Here is a 27,231-nt window from a genome sequence, read left to right on the forward strand (position 1 = left end):
TCTGTGATCCAGTGACAATTTTCTCTTTATTGTTCTTAGAACAGTTTCTCTCTCTCTCTCTCTCTCTCTCTCTCTCTCTCTCTCTCTCTCTCTCTCTCTCTCTCTCTCTCTCCCCACTCCAAGCATTTCTCCATGCCTGGAAAAAAAACTCTCCTTGGAAAACACCTCCTGCCTTCCTTGGCTTCCTTTCAAGTCCCAGCTAAAATCCCACTTTCTACAGGAAGCCTTTTCCAATTCCTCGAGTCCGTGCCTTCCCTCTGTTGATGATTGCCAATTTATTTTGCCTATAGCTTGCTTGTTTGCATGCATGTTGTCACCCCTCTGAGCTCTTTGAGAGTAGAGATTTTCTTTCACCTTTCTTGGTATCACCAGTGCTCAGCACAGTGCCTGGCACGTGGGTGGTGATAAATAAATATTTATTGGCTGACTGACTGATGAGAGACTGTAGCTCTGTAGAGAGGTTTGTATTGGATAAATAGATCAGAGATTCGTCTGTATAGAGAACAGAATTAAATCCATAAGATCTGATGAGATCATTAAGTGATATAAGGCAGAGGGAGAAGAGGATGGGGGCCAGGACAAAGTCCTGGGGTCATCCATGCTTAGTAGAGGTGACCTGGATGAAGATACAGCAAAGGGGGTCTGACAGGTTGGATGAGAGTCAGAAGAGAGCACTGTCAAGACATCCAGGAGAATCGAGTGGATCCATTTTGTGTAGAGTGGATCCAGAATTTTGTAGGTTGGTTTAGTTAGTGCCATTTTGTGATTGGTGGCAAATTGGTTGGTGATGGCAAGATGAAAGTTGGGATCATCTCTATGGAGTGGAGGAATAGGTCATGAAAACTGGGGAGTCAGAATGTTGGAAAGAGGATCAATATGTATGTTGGAGTCCTCTGCAGGTGGTAGTGTTGTGTTCTACAGAAATAGTGTCAGATTCAAACAGAAATAAGGGCTGCTAACAGTATAAAAGGATCCCTGTGGACTACATATAGATTTAGAAAACCACATATTAATATCATATATGTTTTACTGTATTTTCTTTTTATTTTGAAAACTACCTCCCAATTACATTTTAAGCTGGTCTGGGTATACTTGGGAGTGATGGGGAAGACTTTAGACCTTGTTCGGCCTTGAGGCCAAAGGGCTACCCGAGTCTTACCTTTCACCTGTCGCAGGTCTTCGGTGGCCAAACCGGATAAACATGTTGAGAGAAGAGACTTTCCAGAGTCGAACAAGGGTTAGGCTTTATTCAGGATCTTAGTTACATGTGCAGGGTGAATTCTTCCTCAGGAGAGAGGAATCCTCCTCCTCCCAAGGAGGCAAAGATCGTACAGCAAGAGAATGGGAGTGGGAGAGGGGAGGGACCTTCTGCCCTCTAAGGGCCCCTCAGCTCGAAGAGCCCTTCAGGCTTTCCTGACCCTACTTAAGCTCTCCCGCTGCATAGTTTGCACCTGAATACCGTTCCTGCTCTCAGCCTTTAGCTAGTCAACAACAGGTGTGCTCAGACCATGGGTTAATCTCAAGGGTGGGATGCTGTCCCCAGCAAGTTTCCCATGGAGAAGAGGCGGAAATGCACGAGATAGCCTGTGTCTCATGCCTCAATTCCCAGCTGTTCCCTGGGGGGCCTCATGAGAACTCTGAGGTTAGAAGTCCTCACCTTTACCTGCCCGAGACTGTCCACATGCAACTGAGCTTACACCCCCAACAAGACCTGGCACCAGGGGAGGCCTGGGTTTAAATCTAGCTTCAGTCACTTACTAGCTGTTGAGCCATAGGTTGTGTTTGATACCTCTCTCCCAAAGCAGGCAGTAACAGATAGAGGGATGGTCCTGGAGAGTCCAGTCAGGAGGCAGGAGGTAGGAAAGGTGGATATGGCCCTGAGACTTCTGGAGCATTGCTAAAGGCCCTGGAACACAGAGGCTGGATATGGGTTATTTGTGAAGAGATAATTCATCCCTAATATCATTAGATTATGAAATCAAGCTGGGTGTAATGGTGTAGGCCTGTAGTTTCTGCTGCTGGGAAGGCTAGGGTCAGTGGATTGATGGATTTGAGGAGTTTTAAGCTGTGGCAGAGTTAGAAGTGATGTCCCCACTGAATCCCTCTATGGTGAGCCCCTGGGAGCAAAGGGCCACCAGACTACCTAAGGATGGTTGGATTGACCCAGGTCAGAAAAACTAGAGCAGGATTAGTTTCTATGCCAGTCAGTAGTGGGATGAATCCCATGAGTGGCCAGTATGTTACCAGTCTAGATGAGAAATGGGGACCCAGTCTTGAAAAACCAAAAACAAATAAACAAGATATATGCTGTGCCCTATAGGTCTCATGATGCCCTGGTAGTAAAAAGAATGTGGGTCATATTTCTCCCTACTCCTTTGTAAAGGTGGGCAGGTCTGCCAATTTAGAACACTACATATACTGTCAGATTTTTTTTTCAAAGTATTGATCAGTTTTGCTGATTATTTTTCTCTTAAATTTTTTTTTGTTTGGCCTCATTTTTCTAATATGTAGAGAACTAATTCAAATGAATAAGAATAGGAAACATTCTCCAATTGATAAATGGTCAAAGGACATGAACAGGCAGTTTTCAAAGAAAGAAACCAAAGCTGTCTATCAAAAAGTGGAAAAAATCTAAATCACTGAGAGAAATGCAAATTAAAACAACTTTGAGGTATCACATCACACAAATCAGATTGATTTACAACAATACTTCAGAAAGGAAAAGGAATTGCTTCCATTTGAATTGGCTTAGGAAGAAATCACCTGGCAGGATAAGATAGTAGACACTGAAGTCCTTTCTCAAGCTGAACTGCCAAGCATTCACACTCAGAGAGCACAGCTCTGATGGGCTGGCCATGTTGTTTGAAAAGATTGATCAATTGTGAGACATGGTAAACTCTGGCACAGTACTACATCATAGAACGCGCCGTACAAGGCGAAATTGCAGTAGCTCAAAAGAAATGTGAGATGCGCAAATTTAGAGACATCTCCGCTCCAAATGTGCATGTGGACTACTTATACCCAAACCTGTGGTACAGCCTTCCAAACAAGCTCACAATGATCTGATCAGCCACAGTCAGACACACTGTACCTTGGCTCCAACACAGTGATGTCATCAAGAATGAAGGACGGCAGGCAACCCAACTATCAGATTGGCTAATGTGACAGAAAAAGAAAATGATGAGTGTTAGAGGGGATGTGGGAAAATTGGGACACCAATGCATGGTTGGCGGAGTTGTGAACTGATCCAATCCTTTTGGAGAGCCATTTACAACTATGCCCAAAGGACTATAAAACTGCATATACCCTTTGACCTAGCAATACCACTACTAGGTCTGTTTTCCAAAGAGATCATAAAAGAGTGGAACATATAAAAATATTCCTAGCAGCCCTTTTTGTGGTGGCAAAGAATTGGTAAGTGAAGGGAAACCCATCCATTGCAGAATGGTTGAACAAGTTGTGTGGTAACTGATTGTGATGCAATACTATTATGCTATAAGACATGTTGAGCAGGATGGTTTCAGAAAAATCTGGGAAGACTTCAATGAATTGATGCAAATTGAAGTGAACAGAACCAGGAGAACATTGTACGTACACAGTAACAGTAATTGTACAATGATTAACTGTGAATGACCTAGCAATACGATGATCCAAGGCAATTGCAAAGGATTTATGATGAAGAATGCTATCCGCCTACAGAAAAAGATCGGATGGAGTCAGAATGCAGATTGAAGCACGCTTTTTTTTACTTTATTCTTTTTTGGGTCTGTATTTTCTAGTATGGTTAATATGGAAATGTTTTTCATGACTTCACATTTCTATAAAATTGTTTGCCTTTTCAAGAAGGGGAAGGAGGGAATTTGGAATTCAGAATTTTTAAATTAAAAAAATTTTTTTACATGTAATTGAGAAATATTTAATGAAATAAATAAAAATGTATTGAAATTTTCTTGTAGTTTTATGGGAGAGTTCGCTCTCTGGGAGGCAGAAGAGGAAGGGAATTTTTAGCACTGTAAAGACAAAAGGTACCAATAAAAATTTATTTTTTAATAAATGGGTTATTTTAAGCAACTTGAAATGGAGGGGATATAGTAGGTGCTTAATACATATTTATTGCATTGGATTATTGGATTGGACCCATTTCCTCACCTCCATGAAGCCACCAGGGTTACTTACCCTGCAGATTTTCAAGTTTTCCCAGCTGTCTCTGGCCACTCATTTTCCAGCTCTGTCCAAAGGTTCTTCCTTAAATCTGACCTAAAACCTATATGGGTTCCCAGGAGAGCAGAACCTCTAGATCTCTCACATACCAAATGAAGGGCTCCACAACATGATTCTTTCTCTGCCTTTCGCCCCAGCTGTTTCCCTCTCACTTCCTCCCTCTTGGCTGTGTTTTTCCTTCTTTTTTGCATTCCCCTTATTTGGTTGATTAGCTTCAGGGCATTTTAACAGTTGCCTACAGTCATTTTATATTGCACCCTGATAGGGACATTTGAAATAGTAGGACAAGTACTAGAGGTGCAAATAGGATAGTCCAAGCTTTAATTGGAGGTAAAGCCAGGGAGTGGCTTTGGTGCTGGGGCTTGGTGGAAATCCTGAATGATCCTGGAGATACCAGACACCCACTAGTAAGAGAACAAGGGTCTGCAGTGTGCAAGGGCCTGGAACAGGCTCCCCCCCTCCCCCCCCCAGCTCCTGGGAAATGACTGTTCCGGACCAATCATCCTGCCCCAAACATCCCGAGTGGACAAGTTGTTCCTGGTTGCCTGGCCTGAAAAGCCCTAAAGAAAGATATTCAGGAAAACCTGATCATAACCACCAGGGTGAGGGAAGTCTAGATTGCCGGAGGGGGCTGGGGTTTTAAATGATGAACAACATTCCCTTTTAACTCCATTCAGTAAATGTATCCTAATCTATGGGAAGTAATCATTTTGGATCACCTCAAATTGAAGGAAGGAGACCAGATTCTCAAATGGGATGGGAGGGGATGGGCTGAGCCATATTTGATAAATTGCAAATTATTGCTTGGAATGTATTCATAACCCTTAGGTTACAACAGATTGAACCCAGGGCTGAGGCATTAAAAGGAAATCTGGGAGCTGAGATCCCAGGCAAATCCCAATCAAATGCACGGGAGAAGGGATTGCAAGGGATAGGGTTTGGCACCATCTGGTGGCATACACGGAGATGGCAGCTTGAGTAGCTAGTGTGCCTCCATCACCTAGGAGTCACATAAAGTACTTGTGTGCCCTTCTCTTCCCTTTCCTCAACTCTAGCCATGGACGTCAAATTCAGTTAGAAAGTGGGGGAGGCATGGAACTGTACTTAAGGACCCTTCAGGCTGCATCTTGGCTTAGAAAAGCATGTATTATCTACGTTTTCTTGTATTTTCATTTATTTTGTTAAATACTTCCCAATTCCATTTCTGGCTGTCCTCAGGAAGAGTGAGTAGGCTATTCTCTGCCATTGTCAGTCCTTATACTTTTGCCCTCAATCCTCTCTTTCTCTCTGTCTCTCTGTGGTGTGAAGGAAGGCAGTTGCCTCTTTGACCATTCACTCTCTCATCTTCCATCTTGACTTACTGGCTGCTCCCTTGCTGACGGCAAACATGTTTGGGGGCTTCCAATCCTTGGAAAATTATCATTTGACTCTGTCATCTTCCCAGGCTATTATGTTCTTTCAAACCTTCCTTTCACACTAGAAAAAGGAAGGCCTGACCTGTCACTCCTCTACTGGTGACTGTTCCCTTGTCCAGGTCCTGCCTGGTCACACTGCATAAGAACACCTGGAAACTGTTGGCCCTGGGAGCCTGAGGGATTCAGTACACAAGGAAGCCTAGGGGTTAAGACTAGTGGGGGTAGTAGGGAGTGAGAGGGCTTTGGAATTTAGAAGGTTGACCTCGACTCCCAGCCCCCCAGGGCAGCCCAAGCAAACAGTGCTTGGAAGTTTCATTGCACTTGACAGTGAGCTCTGATCCTGATTGTGTCATTTGGCATTAAAGAGCTTGGAAACTGCACCAGAAACTTGGTTAAGATGGCATCCAGCTTGGCCCAGATCAGAAAGTAGTTTGATGGCCAACAGCTCGGAAACCTTCAAGGCCAAGGCTGAGGTATCCACCTAGAGGTTGGGCCTGGGGTGCCCACAGAAAGCCCTTTGACTATGGCGCTGGCCCCAGCTCCAGCGTGGCCAGGTCTGTGCTGCCCCATAAACTAAGTTTCCTGCACAGCTCTCACTGGCCAAACTCCTGGCCTGGCTTCAGCTGCCATCGGGTGGTTTTAGGCTTGCCCTGCTTTAGCTAGGGCTTGTCTCTGAGGCTTCTCCCCAACAAGGCCTGGTTTCCTTCTCAGGCTGGCCTTTTCTCAGTGTTCAGCCCATCTGACTGCTCTGCAGCTTCTGACACCACTGGTCACTTCTATTCCAGCAGGGATCTGCCCTCTGCTCCTGTGCCATGGCTCTCTCTGGCATCATCTGCCTGGTGGCTTCTCACTCCAATTTATCTCCCTAAACCGGGATGCTCCTCGAGGCTATGTGCTGGATCTGCTTCATCTACAGTCTCTCCTAGTGAGATCATGTTTCCATGGAGTCCAGGCATTCTCTGCTTCTATGGCAGTCAGATCTGTATGGGCAGCCCTAACTTGTTCCTCGAAGCTGTCTGGCATAGCTTCCTTCTAACCCAGATCTACTTCTGAGGCTCAGCTCCTTTCTCAACCTGGAAGTGTTCCCACCCCCATGGCCTCCTTCCTCCTCAGGAACTAGACTAAGCCAGCCATTCTCACTTCTAGCTCAGTTCCACTCCTGACCCTCAAGGATTTTCCACATCTGTTCCGGTTTCCTTTCAAGGTGGGCATTTCTCCACCCTAAATGCTCCCTCCTCCAGAACTTCTACATTTGAAGATGGCCAAACCAGCCATGCACACTTCTGACCTAGACTACTGCACCCCCTTGGCTGTCTTTCCCTATTCATAATTTATCTCCTTGAGGGTAGGGACTGTTTTTATTTTCCCTGTATTTGTATTATGAGCACCTAGCACAGAGTGCTTATCTATCTCTCCATCCACCTATCCAGCTACATGGAAGTCAGCTGGCATCTTGAATAAAACAAACATGTCTGAAATAGAACTCATCTTCCCTACCAGTTTCAGTCCTTTCACCTTCTTTGTTTCTTTGGAGGGCACCGAGACTCACAATGTTGGAATCAAGTCTCTCACCTCCACCTCCCCATTCCATCTGTCATCCACTCTTGACCTCCTTGATCTCTTACTACTAGCCCCTTCTCTCCACGCTCTGCCCTAGTTTAGGCCCCCATTGCCTCTTGATGGAATATTGTAATGCCCCTAATTATTTTTTTCATCTCCCCTCCCTAATCCACAGTGGCACAGGAGGTGCAGATCTGACCCTGCCACTCCAGGGGCTTTCAGCACGGGCATGCTCCTCAGTCTGGCCTTTAGAGCTCTCTGGAATCTGGTGCCAACTGGCCTTTTCAGACTTATTTCATGCCTTCCAATGGACACCTCTGCTCACATAGGCGATATCCTCTCAGAAAATGCAAGGTCCTGGAGGACAGGGAGGTGGCTATCTTGTCTTTGTACTCAACATCACTTGCACATCAGCGTGCTTAATAAATGCTGAGTGGCACTGATCTTGGGCAAAGCCTTAATTTCTGGGCCTCCCTTTCCTGATTTGTTGATAGGTCCTTTCCCATACTTTATAGTATTTCATTAGTTAAATGCTGATTAGATAAGTGTATTTTCTGCAATGAATGTTTGATGATAATGTACTTTGGCTGCCTCTCTCCATGTTCCCTCTTTCCCATTACGATTGGGAATAAGAAGCTACTCAAGTTTTTTTTTTATAACATTTTGGTGTTTATTGGCACAAAAGTTTTTGTTCTGATACACTGTGGCCTCTAGACATGGCTATACTTTATACTTTGTGCACTTGCTCTTATATTTACTCATACTTCCCTCTCACCTTTCCTCCTTCCATCTGACACCCATTACCGTTTCATGGCATACCACCTTCTTCTTCATAACTCCTCTGCTCTGACCATGGAACGCTCAGGTCTCACTCGCGAGTTCCGATCCTGCTCAGTAACTGAGCTGGGAGGGACAGGGTAGCAGGTGGATTCCACCCTAATTGTGCCGTGCTCTCCCCAGCAAAGGCAGGGCAGCCTTGCTAATGAGCTCTGCTCTGCCTGCTTCAGGCCCCACAGCCAGGCCTCGAGGGTGGTGACTGACCTTTGGGTGCTGCTGCCATACAGCAGGGCCAAGGAGGGAGACGCTGGCAGGCTCTCAGTCCATCATCCCAAGTCTGTCCCTCTCCCTCCCTTCGAGGATCGGGCGACAGGGCTGTTCTTTAACTGGAAAACATTTATGATGAGTTTCTTTGTGAGTCAAAACCCGTATTTCTAAAGTTATGGACCATCTGACCCCAAAGACCAAGTGCTCCGTTGAGATGTTGCTGTGCTCCTCTTCACTGTCCTGGGAACCAAGTCTTGGGATTCTGACAGTGCAGATTCTTGGACATCAGCTCTGAAGTCAGCTCAAGCCAACCTTTAATATACAGTAGTTCTCTTCATTTACATTGCAAACTATCTGACAAAGGCTATCTGGCCCTCATTTTGTTTTGTGGAAGTGTACGTTTGGAGGACAAAAGCCTCCAGAGAAGAACCTCGGGCATCTCGGGGCCTCCAGTTACCAGAAAGGACACCTGAGAAGACAAAGACAAGGCTTTAATAATGCAGGCCTTTTCAAAACGTAAAGGGAAGAAGCTGAAATAAGAAAGATCAAGGTCTGGCTGTCCTGTGGGCACTCCTTGCATTCTCCCATAACTAATAGTGTGGGACATGCCCATCAACACCAGGCAAGGACTCAGGCCTCTTCTCCATCCCAGAAGAACATTTAACTGTTAGCCTCTTCCTCGATTCCCCCCCACCTCCCTCTGCCTTTAAGCATGCCTGGGGCTATTACCAAGGCATGGTCCTTGAGGTCATAATTACAGATCCCAGGCTGCACTTTCCCAGTCTTCCCTCCTGTCATTTCTCTGCTCTTTTATTCCACCCTTTTCATCTCTGAATTGATGGTAAAAGAGCAATCAATTCCTTCAAACCATTTTTCCCTTTCCCATTTGAACTGTAGGGTCTGTTTTCTCAATTGGTGTTTATTATTCTTCTACTCAGTATGCAAACTGAGAAAGTCTAAGTCTAATGCAGTTATGGGACTTAAAAAAATGAGGATTCATTCCTGTGGTGCCTAGATAAATGGTGTGGTCTACATTGACTTTCATCTGGACTTTTAGCCCACTCCCAACACTCCCTGGTGCTCCCATATGGGGTCAGCACCATCCCCACCTCTATGCTTCTTCTTTTCCAAGTGACTTGGTCAGGCTTACCAGCCGATGTAGCACTGGCAGAGGTTCTCATGGGATGTGGCCTGCTTGATCAGTAGCTCGACTTGGGTAGGAACGTCCAAAGTCTCATCATGAGAAAAATCTCGACCTGAGAGAGCAGTAATAAGAAAGCTTCATCTACACTGGATTAACAAAGCATCTCAAAAACCTTCCTATCCCTTGTCTAGCCCTCTTTTTTCTTGATCCATAGTTTTCCTCGGTGAGTGTGAAAGATGCCAGAGCTGGCTGTTTTCTAGCTTCCTCGAAAGAACAGTTAGCGTAGCTTCACAGCAAGGGGGATTAAGTTAGGTTGTAGGGAGACATCCAAGCTCCTCTTGGTCACCATAGAGTACTTTGTCTTAAACATCTCTGAGGCATGTGTCATGAAAGTGAATCTAACTGGAGGATCTAGATTGTCCTCAGCTGTTAATTCCCAAAATGATCTGAATAGAAGTCACATATGATGTAGGAAGTGGCCTGAGGAACACACAGGTTCAGTGATTTGACCATGATCATCCAACTATTAAGTGTTGGAGGTGGGATCAGATTTTGTTTCTATTTAGTCATTTTTCAGTTATGTCCAACTCTCTATGACCCCTTTGGGGTTTTCTTGACAAAGATACTGGCATAGTTTAACGTTTCCTTCTCCAGTTCATTTTACAAATGAGGAAACTGAGGCTAACAGGGTGAAGTGATTTGCCCAGGGTCACACAGTTAGGAAGTATCTGAGGCTGGATTTGAACTTGGGTCCTCCTGACTCCAGGCCTAGTTCTCTATGCACTATGACACCACCTTGCTGCTAAGGGATCAGAACTAGGTGTTTTTGACTCCAAGCCCAGACCTCTATCCACTGAGCCACATTCATAATATATTTTATGGTTATCTATTTTTAGGTCTACCAATCTCTAGCCCATAAATGGGCTAGAACAAGCAAGGAACTCTCTGCCTAGAAGTCAAATCTTCTTCTGTTTGAGGTCCTCTTGCTGTTTCTCTATAACTTCAAACAGCATTTACAGAGGGAATGATCACATGGGCTGATGGGCTAGCTGCCCTTCATGCTGGTGAAGCTCATGAAAGGAAAACATATTTAAACAAAGTAAAAGGATCTTATATGCCTCAATTAAAGTTATATCCCTATGACCTTGACTTATACTGTTGGTATAGGTCATCAACAAGAGAGGCCTGAAAGCCTCCATAACTGCTGACCTCAGAGAAACAACACCATCTAATTAATTAGCTAATTGGTAGTAAAAGCCCTAGGCCCTAACAAACAAGTCTGAAAATCATGCCAACCATCTACTTTAATAAATGAAATGCATTCCACGAAGTTTATGTTCCTTCCAAGTAAACGGAAATACATACTCACCAGTGAGTTTATCTCGAACCCTGTTAATAATCTGAATGGCCTTCTTATTTAGGGCCTCTGGTTTCACCAAACCATCCCCAACTGAAAGACAGAAAGGAGAAAGAGCAATGCTCAGAGGTCATCAGAGCAGTTTTCCACGTGGGTGTGCTATCAGCTTTGTTGTTCACCTTTGAGGCAGGATATAGCGAGAAGCTTGAGACCCTCCTCCTCCCTTCCAGGACTGGCCACCCCTATGGACCTCCCTAGGCAGCACACACATGCACCTTTCCATCAGACCCTTCATAACCTAAGACACCCATGGCTGCACTTACTAAAAGAATGGATGGATTCGGGCACTGTGGTCCCCGTTTTCTTATGGGCAGTCTCCCCAAGCTCCATGCTGTCCAATAATTCTATGGGATGACAAACAACAAAAAAAAATCAGACCCTCTGGATCTGGTTGTGTTGGAAGGTCCTGACCAAACCCTCCTTAGCTCCAGTCAGCTCACCAGACATTTATTCAGTTACCTCCTACGCACAGAACACTGGGCTGGGGAAACAGAAATCTGGGCGAGATATGGTCCCTACCTGAAAGCAGTTACATCCACCTTAGGCAGGAAGAACAGAATAGAGTGTTTAGTCAAACAAAAAAGAAGCTAGGAAAATAGCAGGAGATATATACACTAGGACAGAAAGATACCTTTTAGACCACTTCTACGAGACGTCACTGGTATGACTTATTCAGTAAATAGTCTTCATTCATCAAGCAAAACAAATTTCTCAGAAGGTCTCAAGCTACATAAATGGGGACCGGAGAGATGGGAAGCTGGGAAGATCAGGTTTAAATCTGAATGCAGAAATTTACTATTTTAACATCTCTGAAGCTCACTCTTTCTTCTGTAAAATGGGGGTAATAAGAAGATCCACCTCCCAAGGCTGTAAAGTATTTTGCCAGAATTAGAGTGTGGCTAGGAATGAAGGCTGTTGCCTGGAGCAGCTCCTCTAACAGTGCCACCCATATCACATACCAAGCGCTTATTTCATTGACCAGAAACCCAATTCAGGATTCAGAGCAACACGTTTCTATGAGGCAGAAGAGTTCTCACATTTTGAGGTCACATCCAAATGATTAAGGTCTTCAGAAGGAAGGAATGTGAATTATGTGGAATCATCCAAAGAAGATATTATATGTCTTTGATAGAGAGGATTCAAAAAAAAAACTGGGAATAGAGACTGGACCTGTGATTTCACTGGAAGAAAGAACTTCTAGGTTCCTCTCAGGAGGAACAACCAGATGATGCATTGTCTGGAATGCTGGGTCTGGGGTCAGGAAGTCCCACCTCAGGCACTTAAAAGCTGTATGGCTCTGAGCAAAGTCAATAACCTTTGTTTGCCTCAGTTTCCTCATTTGTAAGATGAAGACAGAACCTACCTACCTGTCAAGGTGGTTGTGAGGATTAAAGGGGATAAAAACGATCAAGTGTGGAGCACAGGGTCTGTGATATTTAAATGTTCATCCCCTTTCTTGCCTCCAGCTGCTGCCATCACCAGCATTCTCTGTGGGATGTCACAATGTCAGGGGCAACCAGAGGAGGACTTCTGAGGAAAATACCTTCTGTCAATTTGATTCAGAGAAGAGATACCAACTCGCCAGGATGTGCAAGGTGCTGGGGAGCCCTCAAAGAGCTGTGAATTTAATAGGGGAGAGAGGGCATGGCCACAAGGCAGAATGGACTATGTTCCAAGCAGAGATCCAGATGAGATGCTTGGGAAAAGGAGAAGAGTGTACCTGAGCTCTGCCTTGAAGGGAGGGAGAAACTTCAATTGGTGGAGATGGACCTAGAAGGAGGACAGTATGAGGAAAAGCATGGAAAGGATAGGGCAGGAACAGAGAAAAGGAGGCAGTCCAGTTTGGCTGGAAAGAAGCTCATAAGAAGGGAAATGCAAAAATGGGAGGGCCTGGAAAGTCAATCAGTAAGTATATATTAGGTGCCTACTATATACCAAGCATTGTGTTAGACACTAGAAATATAAAGAGAAGGGCAAAAAAGTCCTTGCCTTTGAGGAGCTTAAATTCTCTTAGGAATGCAGGGAAAGGAGTTTATATTTTATTCATCAGGCAGTGGGGGGCCAAGGAGAACAGACCCTTGATCAGAGCAGGGCACTAGGAGGGAATCTTGCAGTGTCTGTACAGGAAAGGATAACCTAGGGAGGGAGACCAGAGAGGTGATGAGAACGAGGTGAGTGCAGGAAGGGTGGAGAAGACATGTGTGAGATAAACAGGACAGTGTCTGCAAGACTCATGGGAAGAATTGAGTCCTCTCCAAGTCCGTTCACTGGGACAACGGTGGCTCCCAAGACAACTCAGAAGATTTCCTGGATAGGTCTGTCTCACTGGGGTGAGAGTGGAGCACAGTCCAGCACAGGTGGTAGGAAACCACCCTGATATCTTGGAGCCATAGGGTAAAACAGAAATTGAAAGAATCCACCGACTACCCTCTGAAAGAGATCCCAAGATGAAAACTCCCAGGAATATTATAGCCAAATTCCAGAGCTCCCAAGTGAAGGAGAAGATATTGCAAGCAGCCAGAAAGAAGCAATTCAAATATCATATACCAACCACAGTCAGGATTACACAAGATTTATTAGCTTCTGCATGAAAGGAACAGAGGACTTAAAATATGATACTGCTGAGGGCAAAGGAGCTAGGAATTGCAAAACTACCCAGCAAAACCAAGTATAATCCTTCAGGGAAAAAAAATGGATATTCAATGAAATAGAGGACTTTAAGCATTCCTGTTGAAAAGACCAGAGCTGAATGGAAAATTGGACTTTCAAATACAAGACTCAAGAGAAGCATAAAAAGATAAAGAGGAGAGATAAATCCTAAGGGAGTCAATAAGGTTAAACTGTTTACATTCCTACATAGGAAACTGAAATTGCAACTCCTTAGAACTTTATCATTATTAAGGCAATTAGAAGGAGTATACATAGAAAGGGGGCACAGGTGTAAACTGACTATGATGCAATGTTATCTAAAAAAAATTAAGGGGTGAGAAAGAGGGATACAATGGGAGAAAGGGGAAGGGAGAGAGAAAATATCTCACATGGAAGAGGCTCAAAAGAGCTTTTGCAGCACAGGTGAAGATGGGGGCAGTTGGGTTGGTGAACAACATATGAACCTTACTCTCATCAGAATTAGCTCAAAGAGGGAATAACATACATACACACTTGGCTACAGAAATCCATTTTGCCTTACAGGGAAGTAGGAGGGGAAGGGGATATGATAGGAGAGGTACTGATAGAAGGGAAAGTGGATTGGAGGAGACAGTTGTCAGAAGCAAAACATTTTTGAGGAAGGACAAGGTAGAAGAAGAGAGAAAAGGATAAATGGGAAAAACAGGATGGAGGAAAAACTGAAAAATTTTTTAAAGCAAGTTTCTCTGATAAAGGCCTCATTTCTCAAATATAAAGAGAACCGAGTCAAATTTATAATACATTGATAAATGGTCAAAGGATATGAACAGGCAGTTTCCAGATGAAGAAATCAAAGTTATTTAGAGTCATATGAAAAAATACTCTAAGTCACTACTGATTAGAGAAATATAAATTAAAACAACTCTGAGGTACCACCTCACACCTATCAGATTGGCTAATATGACAGAAAAGAAAATGACAGATATTGGAGGGAATGTGAGAAAACTGGGATACTAAAGACCTGTTAGTGGAGTTGTGAATTGATCCAATCATTCTGGAGAACAATTTGGAACTCTGCTTGAAAGGTAACTGTGCATACTCTTCTACCTAGAAATACCACAAGGTCTGCATCCCAAAAAGATGAGAAAAAAAAGTACCCACATGTACAAAAATATTTACAGCAGCTCTTTTTGTGGTGGCAAAGAATTACAAATTGAGGAGATACTCATCAACTGGGGAATGGCTGAAGGAGTTGTGGTATATGATTGTGAAGGAATATACTATTGTGCTATAAGAAATGACAGGCAGGATGTTTCAGAAAAACCTGCAAAGACTTACACAAACTGATGCCAAGTGAAGCGAGCAGAACCAGGAGAACACAGCACACAGTAACAGTCATACTATAGGATGATCATCTGTGAGTGACTGAGCTCTTCTCAGCAACACAATGATCCAAGACAACTCTGAAGGACTGATCCTGAAAAATGCTATCCCCCTCCAGAAAAAACCCCCGGTGGAGTCTAAATGCACATCATTCACTTTCTTTTTCTTTCTGTCTGTATTTCCTTTCAACATGACTAATGTGGAAATATATTTTGCATGACTGCACATGTATAACCTGTATCAAACTGCTTGCCTTCTCAAGAGGTAGGGGGAGGAAAGAAGGAGAGAATTTGGAACTCAGAATTTTAAAAAACAAATATTAAAAACTGTTTTTACATGCAATTGGAAAAAATATTCAAGAGGAAGGTAAAAAAATTAAATGGCCCTTTCTTCCTCTGACTGCCATAATTTCTACTTCACCAATCACTTCTTGCTCCTTATTATTCAGAATCAAGTCCAGAGGAGGCCTTTTCATTTCCTCCAACTTTAATTTAAAGTTTTGTTTTTATGAGCAGAAATCAATGTTCTCTCTCTTTCCCTCCCTCCCTCCTCTCTCTCAATCCTTCGTTCTTCACTACCACCACATTGAAGAAAAAAGAAAGAAAACGAAATTCCTTATAACAAATAATGCATAGTCAGCAAGGCCCAGTTCCTCACTGGCCATGTTTGATTCTGCACCCACAATCTACCACCTCTGCTAGAAGGCAGAGAGCAGGTACGCTTCAGCATCAGTCTCCCAGAATCAAAGATGATCACTTATTTGATCATAGTTCCTATAGTTTGCAATGTTGCTTGTCTCACAATGTTGTTATATATGTTGTTCTATTATTATATAACTATAAAATTTTCTTATTTTTTAAAAAAGGTGTTGACCTTCATATTCTGTGCTGGCACATGACATTGAGGCAACAAGGACCTTTGCTAAGGGCTAGAAGGAAAGGCCTATCTTGCTCTTGGAACGCCCCAAGGTCAACTAGAACCGCATCCCGCTCTTCCTATATGATACACCCACCTACAGACTGGCCGGCTGAGTAGGAGTCTGTCCGTGTTCGTGATCGCTTAGTGCCTTTCGTATTTGCTGAGGAAAGAAATAAAACTAACATTGAAGAGGGTTTTATGCTTTCATTTGAAGTTAAGGAAACTTGGTGAACATTCTCTTAGAATCATGAAGCCCTGATCTTTTCTCAACCAGCAAACTTAGACAATTATCCTTCAGTTGATAAAAGAGGGCGTAATAGGACATGCAGTGTTAATTCTCCACTTAATTCATCCATGTTTGGACTCAGAGAAGGCATGAAAGATAGTAGCAACAGGATCTGATGGTAGATAGGGAAAATTTCCATCAATAGGCAGAAAAAAAGAATAAAATATAATTCTCCTAAGACAAAACTCTATTTCCTACTCAAACTTAATTTTCTGCCTTGTAGACCAAACCAAAGAAGAATAGTCATTATTAAGTGAGTATCTATGGTGAGAAATAAAGAAATTAAAGTGATTTAGGGCAGCCCTTAAATGGTCAATAAGCGGTTCTTTAGATCATGTAGTTAAGGATGTAAGGGGAGGTTTTTAAAAATTGGAACACTTTGTTGTGAACTTCAAAGTACAATTTTAACAATTATTCCAAGCTTGTAGGGTAGGAGAGGGCAGGGCCAAGAAGCTATATTAAGTTCCCAACTTATAAATAGGCTGCATCCTGAGGGTTTGGAATGATGATTGTTTAGCATCTGGAGTTGGGAATGCGCCTTCTCTTGCTCCAGCCACCCTAGATGGGGCCATGTCTTCCTTTCTAGAGTTCTGGGATGAAACTTCCCACTGCTCAGCTGAGATGGGGGTTTCTCAAACACTTACTGTCCATAAGCCTCCAGTTCAATAAGGGGTCATAGACAAAGGCTTCCAGCACGGCCATCACGCTGTCCTTGTGCTCCCGAAGCACCTCCATCACTGTGTGGCAGGTGATCCTGTAGTTACCATCGAGGCCTGTCACCTGAAGCACAGACCCAGGCCTTGTTTAGAAGAGCCACAGGCTCCAGATGCACTCGCTTCCACCCCAAGTTATTCTATTGTATTCCTCATGGGAGAGAAGTCAGTCACACCTCTTACTGACATACAGCAGTGGAGGGGAGCTGGGGATGAGAAGCCAGAACCCCAGGAGGGCAAGAAACACCCCTGACTGTCTAATGCTCTCAACTAGACAAAGGACTGACCTAAAATGTGCTGAAGAGTTAGGGCCTGTGATTTGACTAATACAAGGAACTTGCAGGTGAAGTTACCGTCTCTACCCAAGTTGTCACCTGCATGGCAATGTGTAGTCTTGGAGCCCAGGGCCCAGAGAGAACTGACTTGCCCAAAGTCAAAAAGCCCCACTACTTCTCTGTCAGAGGGATAGTTACCTACACAGGTCCTCCCTGGGTGCAGGGTGGGAGGCTCTGCTGCCAGCATAGGCTGGTAGGGCTCAGGGAATGAGTCGCTTGGCTCATCTCAGCTCAGTTCTGAGGCTGCCCTCTCCTGATTCCCACTCACCTCCATGGCATTGGTCAACATCCTTGTTAATCTAAACGGAATCTTCTCAGGGAACTTCTCTCGAGTCATTGCCACCTAGTGCGTGATACACAGAATCACAAAACTACTATTTACTTTCTTCAGCTGAAAGTAGGTCAAGAGAAGCACCTCCCCCCAAAGCATCCTGAATTAACTCACAGAAATTTTAATCAACCAGGAGGTGTTATGCATCTACTATGTGCCAGGCCCTGTGCTAAGTGTTAGAGATAGGGAAAGCTCCAAAAGGATTATGGGAAAAGCAAAGAAAGCCCTGTCACCAAACTTCAATCTGCAGAAATTAGATCAACAAAGACTGAGCCTGTCCTCTATGCATGTCCTTCAAGCCTCAGACCCCACCCCACCTGGTGGAGCTAGGGAGGGGGGTGCTCATTCTTGGCTTAGAGCCATCCAAACTGCATAAGAAGGAAGGGCTGCAAAGGGGAAAATCCCTGCCTCTACATCCTTTAGGCTTGGCAGAATTAAGGCCACCTCCTCACCTCAAAGCAATCCCCAAAGTCGATGTGCAGGATCTTCCCGCTGAGTCTGTCCAGCATCAGGTTGGAGGGGTGTCTTTATTCCGAGGAAAAGAGACCAGAGGCACAAGTTATTAGAGATCAATCAACTTGCAGGTGATGACTGAGGCCCTAAGTGAGAGTGTATTTGGAAAAGCCAGAAGTGGCCCTTGCCTATGTGGCTCCTGGCAGCCTGACAGCCATGTGGGAAGGGCCCTTCTCTCAGAGCTCCATGCACAATCTGATCAGAAAACAGGAGCTCTGCACTCGAGTCAAGGCGTATGCATTTTTAAAGATTTACTACTGACCTGAGGATAAGGTTATATGTAACCTAGAAGGAGAGAGCAAGGCGAATAATGCCAAGAGAGGATGTGCAGGGGACACGAGCAGAAGACAAACTCGGGGGCAGAAGTAATGCTTTCAGCTGCTGAATTCTACTACAAGTGGTTTAGATTCCCTTTTTTCTTTTCACCAACAGAGTTGGATAACTTTAGAGTACAGAAGTACAGAAAAATTCTACTTTGGTTGGTTCTAATTCCAGAAGGACATGCCTAAAAGCAAAAAGATTAGATTTTAAAATGTGTTTTTGAATGAATTAAATCAACTGATCACACCGAGAAGCAGCAGAAAGGTGTAGCTAGTGTGCTGGGCCTAAGAGTCAGGAAGTCCTGACTTCTAATCCTGCCACTTATTACAAGGACTCGTTGGAGTCCACAGCCCTTACAACTACACAGAACTATACAGCACTTGTCACCTAAGTCATCCTAACAAAGTCATTCTAGGGGAAGGGGTCTGCCACTAACCTATGCAGTTTTCTTCTCTTGAGCTGATTTCACAGCCTGTGACAGCCAAGTCTGGATATAGGATCACAGCATCTAGAGCTGGACTAGAGGCCATGGAGCCTTCACATGCGGCCCTCACTTACCAATAAGGAAATTGTGCAAGGCAGGCACATGCTACCTATTTCCACAGCAGCAGGGCCTACATTCACATCAAGAGGCACCATTCAAAAAAATGCTTAAGGAAGGATGTTCCCTGCAAACATCTGGATAAGGCACTAACAGCTGTAGGCCTTCCTGAGGAGGGGGCTGCCAAATCAGAGTCTTCTTTGCAGCATTCTGGTTGGGTCCAGAGGTTGGCAGTACGGGTTCCCAAAGACTTGGGAGAATGTAATAACCCAAGAGTAAGGGTCTAGAGAACATACCACACTGGGGTCAGCTGAGGGACTGGGGAGATTAGCCTCAGAAGAAAGACTTGGGAGGCTTGAGAGGGGAGGTAAAGTGCGACATGGGAACACTCTTCCAGTAAAGGAAGGGCTCTACTGTAGAAAAGGGACCAGCCTTGTTCTTCTCAAGCCCTGGGGGGCAGTCCCAAGAGTAATGATTGAACAAGCTAGCTCTAAGGTAAGAGTCCCTAGAGCTGCCCAACGGGGAGTGGGCTACCTGAGAGAGGAAGGCTCTGCCTCCAGCAGAGGCAGCATGGCCACCACCTGGGTTAGTTCTTGAGGGTCAGAACTTCTTGTTCACATATGGTCCAGACTACATGGCCTCTGAGGCCCTTTCCAACCCTGAGATTCTGTGAGAGGCCCATAATGGCTAAGGAACTTGTCTTGAGTCACACAACAAGTAAAGGAGCAGTGTTGGGATCCCAAGCAAGGGTTTCTGGTTTCAAATGCAGTGCTCTTTCTCCATACCATGTCACTTTTTGTAAACTTTGGAATCCCTAGATTCAAACCAACCTGAAGCAGCAAATAATAAAGAAACTGAAATACCCAAGTGGGTCCCTTCATCAGAAGTCCTTAATATGCTCATTAATAAGTCACTCTTCTCACACTTCCCTACACAAAAATGCTGAGTTAAGGTGGCAAGTAGCAGAGATTTTCTGACTCCAAATCTAGCCCCAGCTTATTGGAAAGTACAACAGGATACATGGCAGAAAAGGTCAAATGGAAATGCCTATTCATTAACCAACCTCCAAATCTAACCAAAATGCCAGAGTGATGGCTAGATGGTTAATACTACAAGGGAAAAAAGGAAGGAGAATGAAAGTCACTCACCTGTCTCCCAGGCCCAAAATATACCCAACCATTGACATGACTGCTAAAGAACGGGTATAATTGGTTCTTCGGTCAAACCACACCTAGAATACAGCACAGAGAGAAAGAAAGAGTGACCCAATCTGGCCTCAGGAAGGGTAGGACCAGTGCAGTGCCAAGAAAGACAAAGCAGTTTCAAATCTTTGAGACATCACAAGGCTTTAAATGCAATCCTGGTACTACTGATTACAAGTGAGCCCCAGTCAATGAGTCTATCTGGGAATGGCAAGGTACCTCGGAGCTGGGGCTCTTCAACCAGAGCAGTTTGGCCAGGTCGTCCCCAGCGGTGTTATTAACAGCGTGCTCAAACACTTCCACCTTCTGCATCAAAGTCAAGTGGTCATAATCTGGAGCCATCTGAAATAAGACACACCCCACTCAGTGAAGGCTGGTCATTTCTGCCCCAGTGTCCCAAGGACATAGGGCAGTGACTTGAATAAGGGCCCAGTGAAATAAGAAACTGTGAGGTCACCAAGGGTGGTAGACTATTAGCCTAAGGAATCACCAGAGAAATGGGGTAAAAAATGAGGACCTCGCTGGCAGTCTAAGACCTCCTGGAGAGGAGGGAAGATACCAGTTGAGGCTACAGAGCCATCTAATGCTGAGACAATCATCCACAACCATGTCTGATCAGTAGTAGCACTGACTGCTTCCTCGGGGTGGGGGCAGTCAGAGTCCATCTTCTCCAGCAGGGAGAGCTCCCCTTCAGGATGCCTTCCTATGGCACCTTGATCCTCCAAAGACCCTCTTGCAAGCTAGCTTGGGCTGGAGTCTGAGGCACACTAGACTGTAAGCCAGAGAGGGCTCTTCTAGTCTGAAAGCAATGGGATATAGTGGATAGAGAGCAGGAAGGACTGGCTTTAAGTCTGGGCAACTTTGGGGTGTAAGTGGCAGAGATGGTACCAGTCTGCTCTGGAGAAGAGAGGTTCTCACAAGGAGCTCCCTACACTGATGAAATTGAGGGTCGGGTTCAATAAAGAAAGGAAGCCTCCAGTGTCTCACATACCCTCGTTGCCCCATTTCTAGGTCCTTCTTGTTCTCCATTAAGGAAGCTAGCTTAGGTTTAAAATATTCATTGGACATTATGCCTTAATAATAACCTCAGAGTGAGTCAGAGGCAGGAAGGCTCCCAGAGTCACCTAGGACCATCCAAGTAACCTGTACCCAGAAAGGAAGGAATGTCCTATGCTCTCTCCCACCAGGGCTACTCATGCTGTGCCTGCCCAAGGGCCCAAGCCTTGAGGACAGGCACCCACTATTTTCCCCACCCCTTACTCTCCCCTGCCTCATGTCTTCAGGAGGTCTAGAAGAAGAGCCTTAGACTTGTGGGCATGGAAGTGGGTGGGTGTATCAGACTAGCCATCTGTCTCTTACTCGTAACATGATTCGATGCTCAATGTTGAGAAGGATCTTCTTTTTCTCCCGGTAATCTCGGATGAGCGCATGTAGTGTGTCACAGTGGGGAACCCAGCCAATCAGGCCCGAGTTGGTGGATAAGGGAATGACAGCATATCTCTGGATGCTGGAGGGGACATAAGGTGAGCAGCCTAAACACATCTTCCTTAAACAAGTTCATCCCCACAGTGGGGCTCACACTGGTGCTCATGTGAGGGATCTTTGACCCCTCCTACCAGGTGGGCATCAATGACTAGACTTGGCTGGGTAAGGTGCACCTTCAAGGCCACCAGGTTGCTGCCTGTATTCTTAGCTGGAAGTAGAGATACTGAACTGGGGCTCAGGAGGGAGTCGCTGGCTATAGTTTTTCTAGGTCTGGGTGCTATAAAAATCTGCTCTTCCCTCAGGCCAGAGGTGTCAAGCACATGGCCCACATCACTGTGTGCAACACCCAAACTAGATTAAAATGCAACTGGGAAACATTCAACAAAGCAAATACAAATAGAAGAGAACACAGATGATGCCAATATGTGGCCAGCTGAGAATCTTCTTTATGATGTTGGGGTCCCACTTCTAAGCCACTGTTCTAACCTAATAACAACACTGCTCCACCGTGGATGCTCCAAAGAAGAGTGAGGATAACTTAACTATAAAAATCTAGCACATTCAAATCTTTCAGAGAATTACTAGACTTGATGTCTTGGCTTCCCATGACTTTTATGTCAGATACATAGCTTTACCACTTAATTCTCAAAGGAGCTTTGGCATCACAGATCCTCATATGGGAGCACTCTGAATGGTGACTCACTTTCCCCTCACATTTCCTTCTTTCCACCAGCCCCACATACCTCAGATTTTTCCGAAGGGATGTTGGATCATTGGCCAGCAATGTGTTGACGAGGCCAAAGAGCTGCATGACTCTCTCATCCTGCCTTAGGTCCTCATGGCCTTTCAGAAGGAACACAAACTCATGCCCATTGCTGCCTGGAAGCAAAGGGGGGAGATGAGAGTTCAGATGATGGCTTTTCAAGTCATTCTAGGAGGGCAAAGTCTTTCTCAGATCACAGATCACTCCCACTTGCCCTCCCTCACCCACCCCTATCAAATTTAGTTCCCTAGAATGAAAGAGCAGCCCAATGGTTTTGATGACATTCCAATGAAGGAATATTGATTCAAAATTTTTTTTACTAAATATAAATTGATACCAGAAATTTAAAAAAGAGATAAAGAGACTGGTATTGTCAGAGACCAGCCCATGGACCACCAGAAGTGATCATATTTTGGAAGCTGGTCATTCAGCTGCATAATGAGGGCACAGTCATCACCAATGACCTAGAACAACAGGGTGGGAAGTGAGGCCCAGTGTGCAACCAAGCCCCATGCCTTCAGGTATGATCACACCCAAGCTGTCTCAGACAGGTAAAAATCTACTGTTTTTCTTTCTTTCTTTTGTGATTTGTGATTTAACTGGTACAGTAAACTTCAGGGGGGCAGGTAGGTGGCACAGTGGGTAGAGTGCTGGGCCTGGAGTCAGGAAGACTTCAAACCTTGAGCAAGTCACTTAACCCTGTTTGTCTCAGTCTCCTTATCTGTAAAATGAGCTGGAGAAGGAAATACTGAACTACCCCAGTATCTGTCAAGAAAACCTCAAACAGGGTCATAAAGTGTTGGCTACAACTGAAAAATGACTGAACAACAAAATTCCAGGGGCAGCGAGGGGTTAAGTGTCTTGTGTCCAGGGTTACAGTCAGTCAGGGTGTGTCAGGAGCAGGACTCAAGCAGTTCTTCTGGAAAGAGAGGAAAGCTGTACCCTACCTTGGAGGCTGCAAGCTCCAGAAGGAGGGTCAGAGCCCATTTGTTGAACCAAGTTCATTGTACAAACCTTAGAACTTTCATACCATAGTTTAAATTAACCTTGCAACACAACATCGCACAAAAAGGAAACATCCCTGAGCAGCTCTGGCCTTCTAGAAGCATCTCCAGGCTCGCCTCTGGGAAGCCCTCCCTGCTCCCTGGGCTGTGACTGTCCTCACCAGACTGCTCACAGCAGGTGCTCAACAAACAGATGCCTCTGCCAGGGTTTGAGGCCTCCTCTTCCCTCCCTATGTGCATCAACCTCGCCCCCCCCAAACCTCCCAAGCACTGCCATGGGCCCAGTGCCTAGCCCTTCCTCCTGTGTTGCTAGGATTTACCGTCCACTGCCACTTGTGTGTTGAAGGACTCAGGATCAATAAAGGAGTCAGAAATAGACAGATGGGGTCAAGAGAAGACCATCCTGATGCTAACTTTCCTGGCCCTCTAACACGGCCAGCCGGGACCTGGTGCCTAGTCCTTGTGGATGCCACCTGAGGCACAGCTCGAGGCCTCTGCACTTTGGAGGATGGAGCAAACAGCTCTGAGAGCTGCTCAGCTCAACCTGGGGAGAGCCTTTCTGGCCTCCTCCTCCTATTAGCCTCTATTGCTTGGCAAGCCCTGGCATGGCCCAAAGAGCCTTGGAGACTCCACAAGCAGGTCTCGAGGAGAGCAGAAACTCTGGGGCAGGGCATGACCAGCTGAGGGGGATTCTTACCCATTAATGTCAGCTTCCTGGGTCTCTGCTTGGATGTAATGACCTGGAGGGAAGGTGCTATGGACTGAATTCGGATGACAGGCTGGTTGGGGTCATAGGTGCCTGGCACTGCTAATTCCAGGTCCCGGCACATGAGCAATTTGGGTGAGACATACTGCAGCTCCAACGAGGTAAGCTGGAAAGAAGCAGCACAAGATGTCATTTTCTGCTGCCTGAGAGGAAAGCAGATGCAACTGTTGGCATTTCCCACCTCCCCACGCTGATGGTAGTGACAAATGCCGCCTGCATTTTCATGGACACAAGGCCAAGTAGAGGGCTTGGCATCCAGCAAGCACTTCATAAATGCTTTTTCATCCTTTCCAATGCCCCAGGGTATTCTCAGGGTCCACAGAGATGGGGGCAAGGAAAGGGATACAGCCCTCGGGGGCTCTCTAGGTCCCTACCTGAGGCAGCTGCTTGGAGATCCGTCTAAACACATGGTAGTAGAGGTCCCATGCCTGGGTCAGGTCCTTGACATTTCCTGACTTCATGTACTTTCGGCACCACTCCTGGGCCTCCATCAAATCCCGGCCATAGGCCTGGGAAGAAAAAAGGGGAAAGAAGCTGGTTTTGAGTTGGGGTGTTTTCTAAGCCAGCTCATGGCCAGAGACCCAGAAACGCAGAAGCAGTTCTGCCAGGGAGCATGAAAAGGCTCGTTGAATGAGAAGTGGGGTGTCCTAGAGGGCACCAACTCCAAATCCGGCCAAGTCAGCGAGTCTCTCTGAGTCTGAAGCTCTGCAATTGTAAATGATGTCACCAAAAGCCTGGTCCCTTTTCCTCTCATCACACTCATTCTAGTAACACAGACAGCCTGGGGCACTCTGAAGAGCACCTGTGTCTCCCGCTGCCTTGAGTATAGAAAATAGGTCATACTGTGGGGCATCTGGGGCTCTTCATGAGCCAGATTCTGCATCATTTTAAGCCAACTACCCAAAACTCTTCTCCTTTACTCCCCAACTAGAGCTGGGGTGTCCTGGGCTCTGGCCAACTGGACTTACTGGCTTCCATCTAGGACACCCATCTTTTGGCTGGCATCCCAACTCCCTTCAAGGCTAAGCTCAAGGAAGTGGCCTTCCCTGACCCCCTGGGGTTCCCCACCCTGGCGCTGTGGTCCATTCTGCAAATGTTTCTTATCCCCTGGTAGAACTTAAGGTCCCTGAAGACAGGGATGATCTCACTTTTTATCTGCATTCCTAACACTGTTCCTGACACGTAATAGGTGCCTAATAAGTGATTGTTGACTCAGAGACATGTTTCAAATAATCACTTGGAATTCTCTTTCTGAAATCTGTATCTTCAATCATTTATCTACTGACAAATGGCTCTTAGTGTCGTCCCTTTTTGTCAAGTAGCCACAAAACCAAACAACACTCCATTTCCTTGGTGAAGAATCAAGGCCCAGAGCTATGTGAGTCACAAAGGTCACGTCAGAGGTAGGAGCTGACTCCAGAGGCTGCCCCTGAACGTCACTGCTCTCTGTTCTAATACTCTTCCCTGATGTTTATACAAAAGTCTAATGTTATACAAACAAGACCATCTATTTTTGTCATTTAGGATGGCAAACACACTACACCTTGTGAAAAGCACCTTCTCTATTTCCCTCTAATTTCATCAAGCTGTGACTTTTTGCAGTCACATCATGTATCCCACCTGAAGTCTACTGGTACCAATGCTCCTTTTTGCTAAACTGCTTTCCAATTTTACCAGTCATTAATTTATTCCTTTACCAAAAAAGTAATTTCTGCTCCTGTTTGTTTTTGTGTTTCTCTCTGCTCCTGGGAGTTCCTCCTGTGACTTTCGGAACCATCTGGTGCTTCTGATGATGGCTGCGCTCCCTCACTTGTTCTCATTACTTTCCAGACTTTCTTGTGCTTCCAAATGAATTTCTGCTGTTCACGTCTAATTTCCCGGAGTGCCCTCTTGGCAATTTGAGGTAGAATTAAACCAGAAGATTCAGATGGCACTGTCTTTTTGTTATGTCATCCCGGTCCAGCTTGAGCACTGATTATCTCTTCAAATACTTGGTAGGTCTTTGTTCCATGAAGAGTGCGTCGTACACGTGTCTTGGCAGGCTAACTTTCAGATGTCTTCTCTTGTTTTCACCTTGTCTTTCGTGCTGTTGTTGTTAATACGGTACATGTACTGCTACTGTTTAACGTAGCTGTGCTTTGTACCCTGTCACTTTTCTGAACCTAGCCATCACTTCCATCAGAATTTCCGCTGATTCTCTGAGGTTTCCCAACAGCATCATGTCATCTGCAAATGGTAAGGATTTCACTGTCTTTTAGCCAAGTCTGCTGTGGTGATACTGGTATCGGGAGCATTTCTACAACTGGGCCCAGTGGGGAGAAGGAGCAGCCTGGATTTCCTTAGGTTTCCACTGCGACATTTTCCAGTATTTCTTCATCGCGAAGAATGCTACTTCTTGCTTTTAGAGAAACATTTTTGATTGTCCTAAAGAAAGGGCCTTTTATGCCCATGGCTTTTTTCTTTCTTTAAAGCAAAAACGAAAGCTGTATCTTGTCAAAGGCTTTTCCTATATCTGCTAAAATAATTACGCAGTTTTTGCTGTTTATAAGGTCAACGACACTGATGGTTGTTCTGATTCTGAACCACGCCATTCCTGGTGTGGATGCAACACGGCCAGCTAATAATTTTCCAAACGCGTTTCTATAGGCTTCTTGAAGGGACTTTGTTTACATTTTGGGGACGTTAATACTCATCAGGGAGGTGGCCTACAGTTCTATACTTTCTCTCGTCCTGGTGTGGGCATCAGGACCATTATCTGTCTCATAAAATGAGTCTAGTAGAGTACTTCTAGTTCTGTTGTAGGACAGATAAAAATTGTTCTTTAAACGTCTGCTAGAATTCACTCGTCAATCCATTTGACCTGCCTCTCTCTACCCTACCTCCCCTTTGTCAATTCTTCCATAGTTTCTTCAGTTCCTTTTCCTGAGATTCTGGTTGTCTTGGTGATTTCTATTTCGTTAGCTTGGGTAGTTTCTATTTTTGCAGACACACTTCCTCTGGATTCGGTTTTACTGGCCTAATAATGATCTCTATTTCCTCTACATTTGCAGTGGCTTCACCTTGTTAATATTTTACCTTCCTCTCTTTTTTCTCCTGGAGATTATCATTTATATGGTTGCTCAGTTTTGTGCTTTAGCAATGTGCTTTACTTTCAGTCTTAACAGTTTGGGGCCCAAGTATATCCATGCATTATTTACTCCCCAGGATGGCTGTGAGGATGGACTTCAGCAAACCATAAAAT

The 27,231-nt window shown here is 45.1% G+C and overlaps 1 protein-coding gene across 1 annotated transcript in view; it reads right to left on the reverse strand.

Moving 5' to 3' along the window:
- Positions 1-7,841: 7,841 nt before the first annotated feature.
- Positions 7,842-27,231, reverse strand: part of MTOR (mechanistic target of rapamycin kinase) — a 109,292-nt gene continuing 89,902 nt past the window's right edge. The window contains exons 45-58 of the mRNA XM_072608849.1: positions 24,365-24,499; positions 23,922-24,096; positions 22,201-22,336; positions 21,332-21,479; positions 20,192-20,314; positions 19,919-20,001; positions 17,848-17,920; positions 17,333-17,407; positions 16,661-16,796; positions 15,825-15,890; positions 11,065-11,145; positions 10,754-10,834; positions 9,391-9,496; positions 7,842-8,709 (exon numbers count right to left, since the gene is read on the reverse strand). Of these exons, the coding sequence (XP_072464950.1) occupies positions 8,694-8,709; positions 9,391-9,496; positions 10,754-10,834; positions 11,065-11,145; positions 15,825-15,890; positions 16,661-16,796; positions 17,333-17,407; positions 17,848-17,920; positions 19,919-20,001; positions 20,192-20,314; positions 21,332-21,479; positions 22,201-22,336; positions 23,922-24,096; positions 24,365-24,499 (1,434 nt within the window). The 3' untranslated portion in view covers positions 7,842-8,693. The remainder of the gene's footprint in view (positions 8,710-9,390; positions 9,497-10,753; positions 10,835-11,064; positions 11,146-15,824; positions 15,891-16,660; positions 16,797-17,332; positions 17,408-17,847; positions 17,921-19,918; positions 20,002-20,191; positions 20,315-21,331; positions 21,480-22,200; positions 22,337-23,921; positions 24,097-24,364; positions 24,500-27,231) is intronic.

This window comes from Notamacropus eugenii, chromosome 5 (assembly GCF_028372415.1).
Source record: "Notamacropus eugenii isolate mMacEug1 chromosome 5, mMacEug1.pri_v2, whole genome shotgun sequence".
Classification (NCBI taxonomy): domain Eukaryota; kingdom Metazoa; phylum Chordata; class Mammalia; order Diprotodontia; family Macropodidae; genus Notamacropus; species Notamacropus eugenii.